The sequence below is a fragment of the Eurypyga helias genome, unplaced genomic scaffold (assembly GCF_000690775.1).
Source record: "Eurypyga helias isolate BGI_N326 unplaced genomic scaffold, ASM69077v1 scaffold2575, whole genome shotgun sequence".
NCBI lineage: Eukaryota > Metazoa > Chordata > Aves > Eurypygiformes > Eurypygidae > Eurypyga > Eurypyga helias.
Window position 1 is genome coordinate 6,280 of NW_010253183.1, and position 22,316 is coordinate 28,595.

At 38.6% G+C, this 22,316-nt stretch overlaps 1 protein-coding gene across 2 annotated transcripts; it reads right to left on the reverse strand.

Moving 5' to 3' along the window:
• Positions 1 to 293: 293 nt before the first annotated feature.
• BMS1 (BMS1 ribosome biogenesis factor) lies at positions 294 to 22,099 on the reverse strand. 2 transcript variants are annotated; one of them, XM_010152565.1, is made up of 23 exons: positions 21,924 to 22,099; positions 21,367 to 21,557; positions 19,860 to 19,939; positions 19,118 to 19,306; positions 18,488 to 18,630; positions 17,032 to 17,153; positions 16,154 to 16,332; positions 15,242 to 15,399; positions 14,578 to 14,678; positions 13,804 to 14,526; positions 12,900 to 13,001; positions 11,554 to 11,711; positions 10,935 to 11,016; positions 9,925 to 10,001; positions 8,717 to 8,899; positions 6,877 to 7,065; positions 6,107 to 6,287; positions 5,542 to 5,600; positions 4,427 to 4,549; positions 3,258 to 3,405; positions 2,175 to 2,350; positions 1,539 to 1,700; positions 294 to 826 (listed from the first exon to the last, which is right to left on the reverse strand). In XM_010152565.1, the coding sequence occupies exons 1-23, from the start codon at positions 22,097 to 22,099 to the stop codon at positions 590 to 592; spliced, it is 3,939 nt and encodes a 1,312-aa protein (XP_010150867.1). In that variant the 3' UTR covers positions 294 to 589. The 2 variants fall into 2 exon arrangements, with proteins under 2 accessions (XP_010150867.1, XP_010150868.1); XM_010152566.1 differs by having other exon boundaries at positions 13,804 to 14,383; positions 14,465 to 14,678.
• Positions 22,100 to 22,316: the final 217 nt, after the last annotated feature.

A 22,316-nucleotide genomic window follows, 5' to 3' on the forward strand; every position in this document is an offset into this window, starting at 1 on the left:
TTAATACCTAGTAAGATGTGGAAAACACCGAGATGCTTTCAAGCACGACCAGATGATCTAAGCACAGGAGTGAGCTACTCTGGTGGCATCTGCTAGCACATCAAAGCTAGAAAATCCAGAACTCCTGCCCAGTAACAGCTGGTCTTCATGCCTTTTAATGGAAGACTTGCCAACTCCAAAATTTAGGCAACAGCTCAAAGTATTACCAACACCAAAGCACTTTCACAGACATCCAGAGTAGTTCTCTCTCCCACAGAAGTCCACTAGTACTAAGACAAAACACTTACAAACAATATTCTGTAGTTGACATGAAAATACTTTATTGGCTACACAGAATGTGCAGTATGAATAGAAATATACTGAAATACAAAGTCCTCCAGCAAATCGTGTAGAAAACCCACAATCCACACTTCTACATCTTATTTATATTAATTGCCAGATGTATTTGAGAGCTTGAGAAAACTCATATTTGCATTTTTTTCTTCTCTTGAAAGCATGTCTAGTGTAGTCCAAGGCCTTTTTGTTTCTTCTGCAGAAAATTGCACAGCTACCCTATTTCCTCATTTGGCCTAAAAATGTGATGAAGTTTTTACGTATTCTTCTCTCCCTTGCTAGATCCTTTCAAGCTTGACTTCTGCCTCTTTTTCTCCCTTTGTCCCAGTATGCGATAGATTTTTTTCTTAGCCTCCTTTTGCCTCTTGAATTTCTGTTCATCCTCCTTCTGCTTAACTTTGAGGTATTCTTTAAGCTGTTCTCGATGTTTCACTTTGGCTTTCTTTATCTTGTAATTATTCACTGTACTCAGAGCACTGAGTAGGGCTGATATCTATAACAGAAAACAGAGAATCAATATATGAAGAGTTCAGTTTTGGTAAGCAATAAACAGTTTAACCTCAGCAGAGAGCCACATAATGAAACAGCGATTCAGGGCAAGTTCCTGATTATTTCTGCACCTGTTAGCCAATTCCTAAAATGGTTTAATCATTTATCTTGTTGTTGGGAAGTTAATCAAAGGCTTAGTTTTTGTGAACTCTGATTTCTGGTTCGGTACTATTTAAAAGGCTATGCCTAATTGCTACTATAGAACACCAACTGAAGTTTTGATTTCCTTGCCTTTGCAAGCACTCTACAACTCTCAATTTTTGAAGCAGAGTATTTGCTTCAAGTCCTGTCTTTGTTAATAATGCATAGCAATGACAAGTCAAATAAAAGACCGCAGCTGCCAATGGAAGCTGCCCATCCTGTGAGAGTACTGCATCCAACTGAAACACCTTGCAAGTCCCATGACAAAGACAAAAGTCCCATTTAGGCTTCAGGTGACTTACTAGTTTAACAAACACCCACCGTCCACTCAGAGCCAGTTTCATATACACACCATGTGCCAAAGAAACAAAACGAACTGCAGGTGATTATTTTTCACAAGGGGCATTCATGCCTAGCACTAGCAGCAGATTCAGATGCTAAAACAATAGTTAGAAGCGGTCTAAGCAACACATTTACCCTTCGGGAGTCCTTGTTTCAGAATAAGTGATAATTACCTTCTTTTCATGAGGCTCCCTGATAACAGCTGGTCTCCACTGGTCTTTTGGAGTCTTGCCTTTCTTCTCAAGATTCTTAGGTTTGTTCTTAAAAGGCAGTGCCTTCTGCAGTGCTTTAGGAATGTGGAGCTTATTGAAATGTCTTTTCTCCCTTACAATAGGCTGAAAGAATGGATATAGAACACATGAAATAAAAGCCTTTCAAAAACACGAATCTTAAATTTTCCATCTTTCAGAGGAAAAACCAAAGCACTACAAACAAACAAAAACTATCAAAACACCTCCCACCAAACATTCAAAAAACATGCTCTGACATCCTTGCACTGAACCGCAAATGGTATGTTTACCCCTATTTTACTATGACATAAGTCTCAATAAGCTTTTGGAGAAAGCTTCTCTCCTGGAGATTACTTTACAAATTCTAACTGAGCCACAACAATCTGCTTTCCACTGCTTTATTCTTGTCTCGTACCAGGACAGACTGTGCCTTGTGGTTAAAAATACGAAGTCACACATGCATGTGTACGAACGTGCATTTACACTGCTCTTGGCCTGCACAGGTCTGAGGCAGAGTGCAAATTCCACTGTGATCACTGATTTAAATTTAAAAAAATAAAACCACATTATCAAACATACCTTATAGAGAGAATCTTTGTTTTGTTTCACTTTGATGCCTCGTTCATGCCTCAGTTGGCCTGTTGTCTTCATTCCACTCCAACTATCTTTCTCACCTGCTGGCTTCAGCAAGGATGTTACGGGGTTATAAAATGTTGGGATAGAAACAGGATACCAAGTCCTCACAAAGACAATATCTGAAAGAAAAGGAAATGTTACTTAGCTCTATAACACCACAGTTCATCACATCCACACTCTAAGCAAAGATAGCCTGAAAAGTAACATCTAGACCACATGCTAGTATTGTGTTTGGTATAAATACTAAATCTCTTCAACATTAAGCAAAAGGAATGTAACTATTTGTACACTTGGATTCTGCAAAATCCCATAAAGTCATAAACAGTACATATTCCTGAAGAGCAGCCAGCTGAATGCCACCGTATCCATTATTCACAGTCAGTTATAGAACTAGCAACAGAGTTCATATACATATCTGTGTCTCTACTATTACTGAAGGTTTGCTTTTCCTGTTCCTATTTTTATAAAAGAACTGGCTTGCACTATCCATATTTTGCACTATCCATAATTTCAATGGGTTTAGGAAAACAAAGGCCATGTAAACCCAAATAAGCATAAACCCAGGTTGTCAACAGCAGTCACTCGCAGCAAACACAGGAGATCACTTACCCCATGCCCTGCATAACTTCCCAAAAAGGCCAGAAAAAAGTTCACTAGAGTTACAATGCCACTCTTTGGATTTCTCAGAAAAATGTCCTAGCACTTGTACCACTAAATACAACTCATCTTCACGTTCAAGGAGAAAACTACACCATGCTGTGGAAAACGCTTTAAAACACTCAGAGAAATAGGTCTCCAACACAAAGCTTTTCATCTGCATAGTATATGACTTCTGAGTGTAACTGAAAGAAATCCAACATGAAATGTACTTTTTTTTAAACTTCATTCTGCATCTCAGCAGATATTTCATTGCTCTTTGAATTCACATCTCAATTATCAGATTCCAGAGATTCTGAGGCACGGCTTTTTCAGTCTGTGAAGCAGGATGAAAGTTGTGTGATAACTTACATGGAAAGTGCAACTTACCACTCATCAGCAACTTGTCTTCAAATGTCGCTCTGAAAGCGCCGACTGGAGTTCGGAGGGCCTTTTTGATCTGTCCGCGGATACCACTCACAGTACGAATCGCTGCACCTTCAAATTTAGCCACTTCCAACTGAGAGTTAAACATTCCCTGAAAGTGTAAATTGCCCACCATCATCCAAGATGCTAAGTCTCTCTCTGTGGCCTATGTAGGCTACAAAAACGTACCCAATTCCCACAAGCATATCTTAATAAGTGCTGATGGTACCAAAAATTTCTGAGCTGACTTTAGGGTAAGCTACTAAAAGTAATCTCCTTCGAATCATATACCACAGGCATGGCTTCTTAGCATTAAATATATACAATTAAAATTCTAACTGAGGACATATTTAAGAGAATCTGTCCAGTTCTCTCAAAGCCATTTGCTAGAATGCAGCACACCTTAAAAGCAACTAAGCTGCCTTAAGTTGCTAGCTATGAGAGTCTAATAAAAAATAGCTGTCCAAGGTTTGTGCTACTTTCACAAATCACAAGGAAGTCAGGAAAACTTACGTGTATGCTTAGTGTGAATACTTCAGTGCTTTGCTGTTGAGATCAGTGCTTAGTTGCTTACTGTTCAACATGCAAAATAACCTAACCTCTTACTGAGCCTGAAAGCCCAACTAAGGACAGCTGAGGGGCCAATGAAAATTCACTTCTGCAACATTTCCTGACCCAAACACTTTTCTAAATGTCATTGTGAAGTCCTGAGCATTGCTAGGAGTCATCTGTGAACCCAGAGTGGAAATCCAGTGAGGTCAAACTGCCTGAATGACACCAGGGACAGGTTTACATTCTCCAGAGGTCTGCCACTGTGGGAAGATAATAACTGAGTTGAAGAAAGGAAGGGTGAAAATATTTTTTTTTTTCTTTTTTTTTAAAAATACGTGAGCCAGAAGACCGCTCCAGAATTTTTGTCTGGTTAACTGTAATTCACATCCATTGGCTAACCATCAGTACCTTTAGAGACCGCACTGAAGAGAGCTCAAAACACCCAAGCAGCTACTGAGATCCAGAACACTGCAACAATTACAGACAACTTCTGCCTAGAGAAGCACAGGTGGAGTCTCAGGTTGCATTCTTTCCTAACATCAGTGCACACAGTTTCACAGTATACATACCTACATACCTACCTTAATAAAAGAAGTGTTCTTAAAAATCTTGAATGGAAAACCAGTTAGCTTTAATTTCTTTACAACAGTTATTGATTTATCTAAATCGAGCACAACTCCTGTAGCAGCAATCCGGAAATCAGGCTGAAACACAGAGATAAAAGACATTGCTGAATTTGGTGTATTTACCAAAGAGTAAAGAAACCATTTCACTGATGATATTTTACTGCTTTTTAGAGTTTGAGTTCAGACCATAACCTTTACAGGACTACAGCAGCATGACAAATGCACATTGACTTCGTACGGACTAGTTGACGTGCTGCTGATGTAACATTCTTACCATTCAATAATGATGTTTTCAGAACTGCCATTCTAATTACCTTGGAAGCAACCTAAGTGCCCTTGTTATCCACCTCACTGTGTTCTCTTCATGAAACAATCTTACTCAGACAGAAAGTCTCAAAGGACAAGTGCTTTGTGCACTGCTGTAAGTCACTATATTATGCTAGGGACACATGACAAAAGTAGTCTTTTAATACATATACCAAGATGACTGCACAGTAGAAACTAAACTTAAAAGCATATTGTGGTAAGGTGATAATAATCACCACTCTGAGTACTGTCATGCTCATTACATTCCATGCAAAGCTTTTATCATATACTGTATGTAAACTTAAATCTACTTTTGGGTAACATATATGCAAAAGATCATATTTGATAAATGCTGCCTTTTTTTTTTTTTTTAAATGCTATTTAAATAAATTCAGATGCCCATATACATTCTAACAAAATGCAGAGAAATCACATTTAGGGCAAATTTTTTCAACAGGAACATCAGTATATCATCCTGTAAAAGGGTTTTAAAAGTTATCTAAATACCTAGTACCTGAAAATCAAGTAGGTATAAATCCTTCCCCAGAAAATAATAAAGCAGTATTTGCCATTTTCAGTGTAGCAATGAAAATTGTTATAAAAAAGCCTCCATCCAGTTTCCTGTCTCATCACAATACACCTTTCAAATACTTGAGTTCACCTACTTTCTCAGTTCCAACATCATCACTGCTTTACCATACATAAACATCCTTCCCCAAATCAATATATTTTATCCAAAGACCATTTTGTGGCAACAAACCTACCGTTGTACCACTGACAGACTGAACTGCCAAAAATCCCGTCCCCTGAGGAGTGATAGGCCCTACAAGAAAATTAAAAATTTATTAAAAGCTTTACTGCACAACATTTAGCCTCTATTTAAAGTCAGAAAGCTTCGAAATACGTGCCAATGCCAAACACTCTCAATTAATAAAACCAAAGAAAAGTTTAAAGCATTCAACCATTTACTCACATATATAGCCCCACAAAAATTAAAGGAATGGCTCATGTACAGAGACATCTGCAGGGCTGGGCCCAGAATGTGTACAAGTATCTCTCTGCACACTGCCAGAAATCAGGGTCCTCTTCGATATGATGCAACCTAGCAGAATGCTCAGACTTTAATTAAAAGATAAATAATTCATAAATAATAGGCAATTGCCTATTTCCCCTTACTATTTGGTGTTATTTTACATTCCACGGGGATCACAACTTTTTTAAAGACTTCCCATTCCAAAAGCTACTGTCTATTTCCTGATACATCCTGTAAAGCTCGAGAACTTTATAAAGACGCAATGACATAGGATAGTAATTCCAGAATGCCCTCACCCCAGAAAGTCGCCCCACAATGCATATGTTGTGGTGTATACTTCAGAAGCCTGTGGCGCCCATTGTGATCTTCAATGTAGAACATGGGGATCGTCTGAAATCGCCTCCACCCTAATGAGAGGATTAAAGGATCACGTGTCTTAAGTATCTTCTTGTACCACCGGTGCTTCTTCAGACGCAACTAATTAGAAGGAAAGATGAACAATGCTATTACAGGATAACAACATTAATTCTGAAATTCAAGCCTGAATTTTCAGGAATGATTGAAAGCAGCTTCCATCTATGCTAGACTTTTTTATTCACTTTGAACATTATTTATAATCTTTGAACATTCTCATTAACACTAGGTTGACTAACAATAAAGCTAATCAACATTTCATTCTGAAGTCATGTTTGCGTGCATACAAGCAAGTACTATATTAAAATATATATAATATGCTGGTAACTTCTTTGTAACCACTCATCAATAGACAACGAACCTCAGAGTACAGTGTATTGCAATGTAGGAATCACAATACCAGATCTTATTCTTGAGACATCTCTGCAGACGAATGTTAAACAACAGTAACAACTTCTGCTGGTTATCTATCCAGTTAAAAATCCAGCGTCTATTACTGCGGAGTTAACTATGTCAAAACCAACTCCCCTATTCAAGAGACACAGATGAAGGTTCCTCTCTTTGTTTACTGTATCTTCAATAAACAGAAGATGAATAATCACTGCAGACATGCTGCAGAACGCCAAGTGCACTCACAGCTTTGGCTACATACCTGTACATATCCGACATTTCCCTCGCTGTTGCCCAAACCACCCAGGATAATAGGATAATGAGGGTCAAAATTCAGGACAAATTCACAAGGGACATTCTCAATCTCTATTCGAACATACATCCCAGGCCGGAAGCCCTCATACTGCACTCTGGTCTCATCATCTTGATCTTCAAACTCCGCTCGATTAAGCTATGTGACAAAGAGAAAGTCACCATGCGTTTCACAAAATTCAGGAATTAACAAGTTGTTCGTGAGGTGCCAGTTTTATTTAAAACATGCTAACGTTCATATATATCTTTTGGAAAAGATATGATAGGTTTTGTGACTTTTTATCCAGAGCAAAATCTCTGCCACCATGAATTCCGTCCAATTTAAAATCCCAAGTGGGCCTGTTAGTCTACTTGAAAGACAGTACCCAAGAGAAGCAAATGACTGAATGAATTCTGATACACCTTTCATAATGGTGACTTTGGATTTTAAAAGATACAACCTTCAAAAGTATGCTTTTTGATTTAGGAGCCCAAGTACCTTTATAAGGTTAACGTCCTGATCTTTAGTGTCACTTAATGAGGAGGCTGGGCTCCCAGCTCACACAGCAGCTTAAAAATATTTCTGTGCATCCTCACATTGTCTATCATCAAAAGGGTCTTTTAAAACTCATCTGTACCATACAAATGCAAGTATTGTGTAAATATTTAACAAAATATCCTTGTGAGTAACAGAAGCCTCACCCTCCTGTTCTAGTTCTGGATATTCAGATACCTGTAAGACGCCATGTTTAAACAAAATAATTTAATTTATTTCTCAACATATACAGACATATGGCACAAATCTTCCGTTCCTAGTTTATTTTTCTAGAAGCCTTTACACATCCCCAGTTTGAGACCCTTGCCTTTCTGTACTTCTGTAACGGACCTCAAGTGAAACAGTTGTAAATTGTCTCATATTCTTTTACTGGAATGTCCTCTTTATGCTTTAAGTGCTCTTAGCGAGCACATCAGCATAGCACTGCCCATATGATCACTTATGACAGAGGCTAATGCAAGAAGGTAATGATTAATTTAATGACTTTTTAGGGCAAGATTTTGTCAGAAGAGAAGATGGTGAAGTTATTAGCAATGTAAGGCAATGTTCTTCCAAGTCAGCCAAAGAAAGAAGCTACTTTTAAGTTTGCAAGATTTTATCTAAAAAACTAAGGCCTGGAACACAGTCAACACCTCCAATTCTGGAAACAGACACCGTGAAGACTCCTACCACATGTACAGAGAAAGGGTCATGAATTATTTTTTCCTCAATATAACTTGACAGTTTGATGGAAACAACTGCCACACAGTACTTACTTACCCATTAATAACATTGCAGAAATCACACTAAAAATAATACCAGGAAAATATCTGACACAAATTAGTGTAAGAAAGATTTTCACCTTCCTTCACACAAAAGGATGCCTTCCCCTCACTTCCTGGAGGGGAACCTTCTCTCTCGTTTGGGGTTTCTTTGAGACCTCTCATGCTAGTTCCACCACTAAGGGACAAATGGGTAACTGTTGAAAACTTTTAGGCAGATACTTCCTGACTTGTACAGTGATTCAGAATACAGAATACTTAATTTAAATTAAGCTTTCAGTTGTTTGGCTCATTTGCTTGTTTTTCTTTCCAGATAATGGAATCAAAAAGTTCAAACATTTAAAAAAAAAAATCACAAGCACGTATTTCTTTGTGTGCACTTTCTGAAGTAGCTGCCGAATGTCATGTGTCTCCAGGAAAAACCTCTGGGCAAACTCTGTGTGGTATTTTTGAAGACAAATAGCCAGATAAATTGCCAAGTTAACAGCTTGTACCTGTGCTTGTTTATGCATTTCTTCTTTAAGATCATCAAAGTACGTGGCATCTCCTTCATCATACTCTGCATCAAACATAGCTTTCAGTTTCCGTTTCTTGTCCATGCGCTCCTTTTTTTTCCCCTCCTCCTCAGGTTCTGGTTTGGACATTTTTCCATCTTCCTCCTCTTCTTCACTTCCAGACTAATCAACAGTAAGATATCAAACATGTAAAACAGTTCACTGAAAGCAACCCATTCTGATTAACAGTTTAATATCTATTATTAACTAACATTTTTCCTTAATGTAAGTTATTAGCCACTCGGACAACAGTTCTGTTTTCGACAGCAATTAGTAACTTATTCGTACTAGATCTAACTTCAGCAATGACCAAAAAATTTCATGATCTAATCATATCCCTTTTCACTAAGAAAACTTCTCAACTTAACATTTATTTTCATGTCAGGGAACAGACCTAGAACTGACCTGTTATTCTACAGCGAAAATAAGCACACAGAATAAAAGAGGGGGAAAAAAGTCATTGTTGATAGCATTGAGTAATACTGCGCTGGAAGGCAGCACTCTGGAGGCGAGAGAGAAGGAAGTTTGTCATAGACCATTTGAAAACTGCCAAAACGATGCCGTTACCCTCAATTTTATAATGAAATGCAAAGCCATCAAGTTGCTCAGTCTGAAAAAAAGAATGGATTTTTCAATTTGTACTGAAAACAGACAACTACAGCTCTGTTCTTGGAAGATACCCAAGTCACAACACAAAACTGCTTCCACCAGCCTCCCTTATGCAGATATGATGAATGGCTAGGAAAATGTGTCAGTTCCCATGATTTGCTGTGTTTAAACAGAGCTCTACAGTCTCCTCATCAGATGAAACTACATAGTACAAACAGTTATGATTCACATTTGGTTTTAAAATACTTCTCTCATACCTCCAGATCCTCCAGCTCTTGATTAAGCCTGACACCTACTGTTAAATAGGTGAGGTGGCTTCTCCTACATAATTAAAAAAATCAGTTTGAGACTAAGAAAATGCCGTTCTAGCTATTTTTAAGTTCCAAAGTCCGTAATATATATACATTTTCTTCCCTGTTCCCACTGGTTTCTTTCCTATTGGTTCATGAAAACTAAATTTATTACGTAGGACACTTATCATTTGATCAGAAACTCGTATCTGTGTATGATGCTAAAGAACGTAAAAATACAGGTCAGACCTCATCCCCTTCAGCAGCAGGCTTTCCTTTGTGCACAACACCAGTTTCAAGATCTTCAAAATCTCCATACAGTTCTTCTGCAACAATAAGCACCCAAGATATCTGACAGTTAGCCATTCTGTTGTCTTGCTGCATTCAATTTCTCATATTTGCAGTATCCTGTATTTCTCAGTCCTGCTTTGTAGACTAGGTTAGCCCAACTTTTTTTTTCTTCCCAGCAACAGTTTTATCTGTTCTGCCCTCTCTCTAGTTTCAGCAAAAATTTTCAGCTGAACTCCAGTGGCTTCTCCTTTTTACTGTCAATACCTTTAACTCTATGATTTCAAAAATATAAATAAAGCTTGTATCATTCCAAAGGACACACAGCACATTACTCAGCACTCTAATGACACAGGACACCAGCAGAGCTCCTATCTTTAATAAAGAAAATATAATTAATAGAAGGTTTTATATATAGCAGACAATTTTAAGTTAAAACCAAATGCTTATAGAAGCCTGTCAAACAGCAATCATTTTGCATATAAGATACAGCCATGTTATTAATTTCTAAATATTTCCTGATTTGAAAAGAAAAACAACATACCACTCCAAAATATCTCAATATGGATCTCATTTTTCAGCCAAATGCAAATAATCAGGTTGCCTTCCCATTAAAAAAAATATTATTTCTACTGAAGCTATCTAAAAGAATAACTATATAGAGAGGACAAATACCTAAACTCACATAAGTATCTCAAAGTTAGCATGGCCAAGTGTTGACTAATTTAAGTGTTGACAATTTTCTATTTTAAATTACATACCCTATTTTTCAGAGAGTAAATTTTCAGAATATGCTACGTGCCTACTGTTTGTACAGAGATTTACAGCAATATTTAATTATATCAGTATCTGTATAATACTTCACGTATGCAAGTACAGCACTAATGCAAAGTGTTCTCCGTATGGAACCATGAATTCATACTTTTCTTATAAAAACTAATGTACACAGGATTTTTACGTCTTACACATACCATCTTCCTCCAACAACTTTGCTGCATCTTTATCATCTTCCCACTTGCCAGTAACAAAGCAGTCTCGAATACTGCTCATAACCTGCAAAATAAGTGTCATCGCCTTGTACAGTTACAGCTTGTCACCAACAGAAACATTCTCCAGTTGCGTTTCCCACTCTTCCAGAGATGCCACCTCAAAGACCTCCTGACATTCTCACGCACAGCTCCACATCAAGACATCATTACCACAACTACACAATGCCTCAGCAAAAGCAGCAATGTGAAACCAACTCTTGCCCAAACACGTTGCTTTACACTAACAAGGTCCCTACCCTACACTGTATTACAGCACATTGCCCTGCTCTTTACTTTTCAGCAAATAAACAGCAAACGATGCTCCATGAAAGAGTCAAGAGCACCCAGCATTAAATTGGCTTATTCAACCTTTCCACTCCCGTACGAACAGGCCATCTGTAAGCTCATAAATACTTCTAACAACAGCAAGCAGCAGAAGATATGACACTCTGGCGGTAGCTCCCATAGGTCTGTTTCAATGACAACCCAGTGGTACTTGATGAGACACAGCCAGGACATGACCAGTACAGGATACGCGGAGGCAATTAGGAAATGGTATTACCTCTTCTAAATCCCAATCTTGCATCTTTTCTATCAGAAATTTGGAGCAGTCAAGAGCATTAGCCTTCTGTCTGGATGCTTTGTCTGGACGGTTGACATGAAACAAACCTCCAAGTTCATCACCTGCATCCTCACTCTCACGGTCCTCATCTTCAACAGCTAAATGAAACGTACAAGGTGTGAGTATTTCCCCTACTGTGCATGGATTACATTCATTAACTACCTCTCTTCTGCCCTGTTTCACAATACCTGCAGCAGCTTGAGGAAAAAAAGACGATGCAAACTAAGAAGAGTTTTAAATATAAAAGACTGAAGAAAGAGGTGTAAAACTTGATTGATTGATTCAGTGTAAGACTTAAATGAATGCCCTCACAAGGACAAGATAAGGTGAGCAGCAACCAGGGAGATATACACTGTGATCATAGTGAACTTCAGTTGTACAGTTGTTCCATATGGAAACATGCACATCCTTTCAAAAATTCCACACAGTTCAAATTCCTTTGAACCATCTGAAACCTGGACCTATTTGCATAACTGGAATCATCTGAAAATATGCTGCCCAATAAGTAAACACAGGATGTTCATTCAACATCCTAAATAGAAACAATACCAAACCGATCTGTGACCGGAATGACACTGAGCTACTCTGTAAATCAAGAATACCGGGCTTGAGAGTCTGTCAGCAGATTTTACCTCTCCTGCACAGTGGAAGTTAACAAAAGCCAAATTCTCACTGTGCTCTACAGAAATTCTGAATGATAAAGTCTGTACACTCAACTACTGGAAAAGTTGTGAACTAAACAGAACAAATTACATAAATAGCTATTTTCTCTTCCTTTTAAGCCAACAAGCTTTTTTTTTTTTCCTGACAAAGACCCTTATTACAGACATAATACTACTAAGTCACATCTAAAAGAATATGCTACTCTCAGTCACTGTGGAGAGTAACTCCTGAAAACAGCCAAACATCATCCCTTGATGAAACACATCACTTAATACACATTTGTTGCAAAATATCTACCAGATAATTATATAAATGACCAAAGTTGAAATGCTTGGCTGGGTGCGGGGGAATAGTTGTACCAGAAAACAGGAGTAACAATAGACTAGTAACAGGAGTAACAACGGTCTGGAAAATTAGCTCAAAATGCTTCTGATTGTAGAAGTAAAGATTCTCTTTATTACATTTATTTTATTAGTGAAAATGAGTATCAGCAATTTAAAAAGTCAATTAACTCTCCTCAAGCCTCCCACCAAAAGACAGTGCTCAAAGATAGACTTGCAAACTTGGTACCAGCTTAAAAGCTACCACATACACTAAGTGCCAGTTGCCAAACAGATTTGTACCTGTTCCGTATACGAGTTTACGAAGATTGGGGGTTGAACGCTGCTGCCTTAGAAAGGCCTCAGCTGCCTTCTGTGTAAGGTCCTCCTTCCACTTAAGTGCACCTGTAAAGGGAAAAAATTTGCATGCTACCTCCAAAGAAGAACAAGAATTAAGAGCTACATATAATTTAAGTAAGGACATGGCCCCAACAGGCTTAAGTAGTGCAGACAACCCACAATTTTTTTTTTTCCCATACTCCATATAGCCACATTTTATGTTTCTGTGTGTAACAAACCGTATCATGGATTTTTCTCATCAGTCCTATTTTTAGGACAAAATTGTAAGTGATTATTAGCAATAGTAAAATATTTGATTGTTTTCATGATGATAGATGCCTTTTTCACCACAGACTCGCACAGTGGCTGAGGCTGGAAGGGACTTCTGGAGGTCATCTTGTCCAGCCCCACAGCTCAGTCAGGGTCACCTACAGCATGTTGCCCAGCACCACATCCCGACGCCTTTTGAACATCTCCAAGGACAGAGATTCCACAACTTCTCTGGGCATCCTGTTCCAATGCTCAGCGAGTAAATACATTTTAGTAATGCTTCCCCAAGCATGTTTTATTCTTTTGAAATGATCATAATTTGTTTTACACACAGAGCAGCAAAGATAAAAGCTAAAGAGAAATGTGTGCAGAACCAAGGAATTCTATAAAATGGATAACCTCCACTTTAGAGGAAGAAAACCTGAGACCTTAAACTCAAAGGCTTAATGGAAGATCATCCCGGGTTTCCTAACTTCAGGTTAACCACTTAACAACCATATATATATTGGAGGGACAACATTATACAATATTTGCTAATTATAATATCCTTTAACAATGAACACAATGGACACAGGAAAGTTTTAACATTCGTAATTACCTGTTGTGTCAGCAGAAAAATCTAGTTTTTCTTCATACTCTTCCTCTTTGAGCAGATTCTCCACATCATCATCCTCCGTTTCTACAGCTTTAAGTTTATTCTGTCTACTACTACCAGCTTTCTTTGCTCGGGTGTGCGGAAATCCCTCCCTGTTTGATTCCTCAGCTTCTGATTCATCAGGTGATCCTTCTTCACCATCGCCCTCATCGAGGGAAGAGCTTTCAACCTCAGATTCCGATGCTTCTTCTGCTGTGCAGTTTCCCGAATCTGTAGTGAGCACTGCTTTTCTTTTCAGACTGTTATCTGAGATTTGTGATCTCATTTCTCTATCTCCACTCTTTATTTCATACTGCTTAGATCCAGCTACTCTTTGGCTTGCAGCCTCAAATTCACTATCTGAGCTTTCATTTTCGTAAGTCCTTTCCTCTTCCTCCTCCTCGTTCTCTTCAGGATCAGTTTTTCCTTCTTCTTCAGAACTCATCTCAAGATCGTCATCACTGTCTGCAAATGCTGGCAGTTCATTCACAGCTTCTTCTTTACCCACCTCTGTTTTCAGACGCTTGGTTCTCCCAAGAGCCATCTCTTCCCCTAATAGCTCTCTGTCACTTTCTTCAGCACCACCTTCATCATCACTATCACTTCTATCCTCAGACATTGCTGCTGCTTCTTCTTCTTCTTCTTGGTCGTCGTCTTCTTCTTCTTCTTCTTGGTCGTCGTCTTCTTCTTCTTCTTCTTTGTCGTCGTCTTCTTCTTCTTGGTCGTCTTCCTCATCACTTACTGCATCATCATTTTCTTTCTCTTCTTCAAATAATGCCTTCCGACGTACTCTTCCAGTCTTCAAATCAATCCGTCTCTCTTCTTTTGGCATTATAAACCTGTTTTCCCAAAGATGACATTTGGGATAGGATGGTGAAATGCAGGGAAATTTTAATGAAATAATTCCCATGTCAATATTAAAAAAAAAAAAAAAAGGTAAAAAAATGGTTTTAAAAAGCAAGGTTATGGAGAACATTTAAAAGAGAATGGAGTTCTTTAAGTATGGAAAGCCACTTAATGCAAGAATACACCCTATGTTACAGCCATAAATAGTTTCAAGAAATGTCTTCGTTTTCCACGGAATGAAAATAGGGTATATAATTAATTTTACTAAAGATTATGACTGCCATTCTCCAAAATTCAGAAGAAAAGCAGAAATATATTACTTAAGGCTGTATTAGAAAGGGATTTCTGGAAGGCAGAACTCCACTGCATGCAAAACATTTCTAATATCACTTAGTCCAACCTCAAAATACATGTGGCATATGAGTAGTGTCAGAGGAGGAAGAATTGGGCAATAAGCTATTCTACTAACTGTGCTCTACTGAGAATTTTTCCTAAATTCGAGCCTGAAATTAGAGATTCATTCACACTCAATCGCTGCTCAGCACTCAACACTTACTCTTGTCCTACATCTTCTGAACCTAAGGGTTTAGAGTCCATGAAGAGAGAGACCTTGCTTGACGCCATCTTAACATCAATGGCTGAATGTGTGGAGATGAGGCTCTGAACTAGTTCGTGATTTGGTCTCACTTCCTCCTGGAAAGCAAAGATGTTCCACTTTTCATTTGAAATGAATACACAAACATCTAAGGAACAGCTAACAGAGTCATTAATCTGCTTAAAACAGTAGAGATATGCATATGCAACAAAAAATTGGAAAGCATTTTAAATAAACATTTTCTGAGAATAACAAGCTCTCCCTTCCCCTCTTCACATTTCAATAATGCATATAATATAAACCCAAGAAAAATTGAAGAGGTCCTCCTTCACAATATCCAATCACTACAGTAAATATCAGGAAGCACACATTCTCATAGACCCAAACGTATTGAACATTTAGCACAATGCAATGGAAAACAGCCAAATTGAAAAAGTTTGCATGCAAATGTTTTCCACCTCTCCCTTTGACCAGTCAAACCCTTTAAGTGTTCTCCCACAATCACCCTCCCCTGCAAAATAGGAGCGATAATATCCCAGTGCCAGATATTTTTATAAATCTCAAATCAATGTTTGGAAAAATCTATGAAACTACCTTTAGGTACTTATTATTACCTGATCCTTCAAATGTCTATGAAACTACCTTATTATTACCTGATCCTTCAAATGTTTTGCACAATATTTTACACAAAAATAATAAAAATATCCCTCCTCTGAAGCATTGGAGGAGAAAAAGAAATTACTCACTATGCCTATGTAAGGACTGATTATTTTAAAGAAACTTATTTTTAAAAACTCGATTCTAAGAAATAAAAACTATTTATAAGAATTCAAATCACCACCAGCATTCCCTTACCTCTTCTTTTTCATGAGCATGGCTTCCACCAAGGTCAATATAAACAGCATCTTTATCATACACAATGCCCCCCACTCCTGAAAGAGGGGCATAGACTAGTTTCTCTTTCTCGTTTAAAGAACGTTTCTTCTGCTGTTCGGGTAGAGCGCAGGGGTCCGGTAGGAAACTCACATCACTCACAGTAAAGTCTCCTACACCTGGGGTGACAGACAAGGGAAGCAATAAGGCTGTCACAAAGTTTTGATTCTAAAATTTGTACAATTCACCATGAAGAGATTTAAAAAAGCAAACGGTAGGATTCACTGATTCACCAACAGCGAGCTCTGTATTGAACATGCAGTTCTCCTGCCTTATCACTGAACTTAGAAAAGCATATGCAAGTTCACCAGAATACTGCAAAGCTCAGGGTTTGTTTGCCTGTTTTTAAATGAGAAAAACAGTAACTCGCTTTTCTGAGTAGGTCTGTAAATTTGTTACTAAAATATTTCTGAATTGAAGCTTTTAAATCATTCACTTAAAATATGAAATTTATTCAATGCACATGAGAATTTTTACATAAGCCAAATATAATTTATACTATGAGGGCTAATATGTTCTGCACTTCAAGCACCTTTTAAAGTGTAACTCCTTTGAAAAACTTCAGACACTGCCAATACGGTACAGTTCTGTTGCAGTGTTAAACGCAATTAGAAGCAAAACCATAAACAGTATTTATTTTTACAAAAACATGTATTATGAAAATAATTTCCAAAAGCATACTATGTTTTGGAAAGGTGAAAAATCTATTTTCAGTGTACAGTTTAAAGATAGAAACCATTCCACAATAAAAGTAGCAACAGCTATGTTGTGATTCAGAGATGAGTACAAAAACAGTTTTAAAGAATCTGAGAGATTACCTGGCATATGAATTTGACTTTTGTTTTTCAGGTGTGCTCCTCTCAAGTATCCATAAAGTGATATCTTCCTGTCACATTTGGGATTGAGCCGAACATCTTCTGGGTTTGTCAACTCTTCCATTCTACCCAACATTCACAACAACCAAAAGAGTTAGAATATCCAGCAGTGCTAACGGAAACTTTTGAAAAGAAAGCAATTTAAGACAAGGGAATGGCAGCATCACTGCTGCTACTGCACGCTCTGCAGACTACAGTGATCAAAATACAATCATCACAAGAAAAAAAAAACATGGAAACGAAGATCTTTTACCGTCTTTTAAAATGGTACTGTAAAACTTGTATAATCATGTTCAACAATACATTTCCAGAAGACTTACTGACATTTCACTAAACACGTACTGCTTTCCAAGCACATTTTCACTACTGTTTATAGGCCTTCCGCACACAAGCCTCCTCAAATCAATTTTGCCATTAGTGGAAAACCTGATTAACCACCCTAAGAAAGCAGTAAGACGCATTCCCTGCATGCACTCACCACCTTCTTTTCCCTAATAATGTCGCTGAGCGACACAAACCATCACAGGGAAGGGGAGAGGAAAAGGTTGGTTGTTTTCAGGTAGAAGAAAGGGGAACTCCTTCCAGAGCTCCCTTCTACACTGCGCCAGGGAGGCAACACCAACTCTCCCAGCCAAGGAGGAGGATGGGACACACCTTCTGCCTGCAGATCAGCCTCAAACTGACCCAATGACCAAAGTAACTGTAACACTTATAGCAACCTAAAACAATGTTACTGAAAGACTACAGAGTATTTGTTTTTTCCTGGTTTTCCCTCTCTTTGCTTCATGTTTCTTGCAGGAGTTTGTCCAACGCTTACCTACTCTGATAATTTATCCTAACGAATTAGAGTTTTGAAAGAGGCTTGTTATAGACACCTGGGATTCTTGTGGGAGTTTAGTCAGACCTGAAAGGATTCTGGCAATAAACCATGAGAGGTGAGCTTGTTTCTCAGGTAGGCACAGCCACCACCAAGATTACTCTAACACCCCAAAGTGACTGTGAACCACATGCTATACCAGTAGATGGAGCAGAAGAAATATCCCAGGGAACTCAGGCGACTAATTCGCCAGCAGTTGTTAAATTACTCAAAATGCTGTTTACCACAGAAATACAATATAATCATCAACAAGCAGGATTATTTTACTTTTTTTATGTGTTTCAAAAGTATTTACAACATGCCAAAGGCCTATCTACATGATCCGATGCATGTGAAAACAGCACTGGCTCACGTTATTGGTACGAACCCGAAGAGCATGCTTTCATTTCCCCAAAGCCATCCAGACAGCACTAAATAAGCACTCGCGCAGAGAGCTGACTGGCTCCAATGCTGTAGGGTTTGGCTTTTTAAACTTCAAGGCGCTATTTATGCTGAGATTGGAGCACAGAGAGAAGCACACACCTGTCCGCAAGAACATACGGGTGAGACGTTTGCCAAGTAAGAGGTCGGAATTTCATAACCGAGATAAAACGCCCCAAATTGTGAATTTCCTGCTTTTGATATTCTCCGTGAACCATCCCAGACAGATAAAACAGCTTAGCACCCTAAACACATTAAAAAGACATAAAAACATTAGACAAACACCTACAAAACTAAAAATGGTAATGCAGTTCTCATTTGTAAAACGTAACTAGAAATGGCAGGTTACAATTGATTCCAAAAGATCAAACTAAGGAGTCTACTTCAACATGAAAACTGCCCCTAATTCTTAGGGAAAAAAAATTCACACTCTGAAAAGCTCATACAAAGGTTAATTTCTCTCTCAGGCCTACAGGCAGATCCTCCTTGCATAGCACCTGCATAACAGACCTTTTTACTAGTATCACGTGTTTAGTAGCCAGTCACACGGTGAATAGAGAATAATTACACAAGTATTTTAGCAAATAGAAGAAAGATCACATAATCTGATATGACATCAGCACTGTCCACTTCTAGTGTTATTTAAGTATTTATTATGTTCTTTCGTCTTTTAAGTATTGCCCTGCTTTTAATTTAGTTTCCATATGGAAAAAAGAATGTTGAACATCATACCGGATACACTTCAGTCCAGAATCTGTGCTTTAGCTTCTTTTTAGTCTTCTTTAATTGTTTGTTGTTCTTGAATGTATCCAGGTGAGTGAGAACTCCCATAATTTTGGGAAAGCCATGTACTTGACAAATGTTGAGGAATTCAAATGTTTCCATCTCAAATCCAAAGCTGGCATCTATAAGCATTAGAACCTGAAAAAAAAAAAGTCAGCATTTCACTATAACAATACCATGGTGCCCACATGAGCTCATTTCCGAGACCACACCTTTCAAGTTTTGTTCTTTATTTTCGTTTCACCTGAAAATCAACTTTGGCTTTTTACTAAAAGCATGGATATTAACAGCTTTAGAACTTAGTGGGGCTTAGGAAATCAAATCTCTTCTTCTAGTCAATCAAATTTCCTTTGTATAGATTCGATTTGCTCGTTGTGTCTGAGCAAACTATGGAAGAATAAGGCTGCTCTATGAGTGGAATCTGAACAGGTGTTTCCTACGTGAATTTAAAATATGCAAAACTGAATCTCTTCCAACATTTCCAATAATTCTCTCAGACATCTGTGTCCAGCACAGGGCTGTTCCAGAATATTAGGTTTACTGTTAAACTTAGTCCTGGAACCAAACTCTCTGATACCAGACAGTTTTGCCTTTGACAGCAATGAGTAGAGAAATCAGACATTGGCGTTGTCCAGTCAAAAGCTGTAGTTTCAATATAAATTATAGAAGTCACGTGCCACTGTTAACTTACCAAATCAGCAACTTTAGCCAGGTCAATCATTGAGTTAATGTCACATCCACACTCAATAATAGTTAGCCTGCGTTTTTTACCTGAAAACAGAATTAAGAATCAAAAAATGAAACAGAGGGAGCAAAGTCCACTGTTTTCTTTTCAGGTCACGTTCCTGAAGTTCCTAAAGAGCATCTGGGACTCAAATTCTCATCTAGCACATAGATCGCCCAACACATACCACTGTAGAAGTGCCTGTTTTCAAAAGTTCATAATTCTGCTAATTTTTAACTTTTGGGTTTAAAATTATCATATTGAGTACATGTTTTCAAAGGAGCTGTTTCGTCTTTTTTTTTTTTTTTTTGCTATTAGCATTGGGTTTGGAAAAGTGTTGTGTTTTGGGGTTTTTTGGGTTTTGTTGGTTTGTTGTTGGGTTTTTTTTACTTTGAAACAGGAAAAAAAACCCAAACTCTTCTTCTTTTATCTTTAGTACCCCAGAGTTAATATTGTAGATCTTACTTTACCACATTTTTTGGGGGTTTTTTTGATGTTATTAGAAAAAATACACTCTGTTCTAGCCTTAAAGTTTAAAAAAGAAAATAGTATATTTACGTATAAAAAAACCATGTTACACACATCCAAAGGAGAAAAAAGTACCCACTGTTAACTTGGCTTGACTAACTTGAGCATGCTAACTGAAACTTAGAAAACAGGAGTAACAACTTTAAACAACTACAGACAACAGGTATCATGGGGTTTTTTCTTCAAGTTATCAATTGCAGAATTCAACCCCTGAGTCCCAGTAGACCAGTTAAGAAAAGGAGTGTACTTGCACCAAACATACAGTTGTCTGCATCCAAGCAAGTTCTCCCTTACAAATTAGTCCCTTGAGCTGCTCCGGGCTGTGTTCCCCCTAGAACCTCAGTGATCCCCCTGCCAGTAATATTCCGGGAAAAGCATGAAGGGAACAGACTACAAGAAGTGGAAACTGGGACTGAAAATTTCACAAAAAGGAAAAGGAACTGACCAGAGGGTAAGGTGGAGAAAAGTAACTGCAAAGGGCTAGGCAAATTAATTCTTGACTTAAGAAAGAATGGGACACAAAGACTGGATTATAGGACAGGGAACCTGAAAGAATGGAAAACACATGTAGAGGTTAGGATGAAGCCAGAGAAAAATGGTTCAAAAGCGAAAAGATAACCCAGTGGAAAAGGAAAACTTGTGAAAAGTCTGGAGGATGGAAGAAACTGGGAGAAAAAGACAGAAAGGTGGGGTGGGGGGGAATGCAACACAAGAAGAAACAGAATTGGGATTCCAGCAGTGTGGAACACAAGTTCAGAGGAACAAGACCCCAAAAGCCTAAATCTCACTATTCTTTTACTGTTGATAAGTATGCCTGATAACGCATCCAAATTATTCCTTTAAAATGACCAAATATCATGAGAACACAAACACGTCCTACCTCTAAAAGCAAGGCAAATAAGGAGTGCAAAACAAGCATTTCCATTTCTCATATCTTTGGTCTCACCTGAAACAATTGTAACAGGACCCCGAATTTCAACCAGTTTTTGCCTTGTGAAGTTCTTAATGAGACATTTTATTAAGGTGCTTTTCCCAACCTTGGGAGGGCCGACTACAACCACCACCACAGGGGGCGGCTCCAAAGGAGTCCGGTCAACCACAGGAATGTGATGTTTTTTAGTCTTCAAATCCTGAGTTCTGAGAAGAAATTGGTAAGAAAGAAACACACGAACTTAAAAACCAGTAACATTTATGCTTTGAAAGTCTTCAGTATTTGCAAAAAGTCGGACACAAAAACCCCAGATACCAATACATATGTGGAACTCGCACCCTGTCTAAGGAGCTATATGCATTTTCTTCCATTAAGATCCACACAGCTGTGCCACGTAACACACGGCTGACACACGAATGGACAACCCAAACTGACAGATGACGAAAGCTACACGAGCTCGCCAGTGAAAATGACACCGTTTATGTTTCTACACAAAGGAAGAAAGAAATCCCAGCCAACACCTATCCATCCAGCCGTCCCTGCAAGCTCTATAACCGACTCCCATTTCTTACCTATGAAAAGTTCTGGCCATCCGCACAGCGGACTGGACCGTAAAGGCTTTGGGGTTCCTCTTTCGCGCATTCTCCTCATCTCCTATCCCTAGGTCGTTGAGATAACGCTTCCTTTTCTTCTCTGCCTTTGGCCCACTGTGCTTTGCACGATGCTTTTTCTTCTCTTTCTCCTCCATCTTACTCCTTCAGCAACAGGCAGCGTGAGGCAGGCTGCTCTGTGTGGCGCTGCGGAGGGCGGACACGGGAAGAACGACGCGGTTAGCAGGTACCGCACACGGCGTTACCTGTGAGAGAGCAGCACCCCTGAACGCCACTTCCCCGCAGCACCTACGTCCCGCCCGGCCGCCCGCGAAAGGCGCCGCAGCCCACCCCGGGGAAAGCAGCACTCGGGCC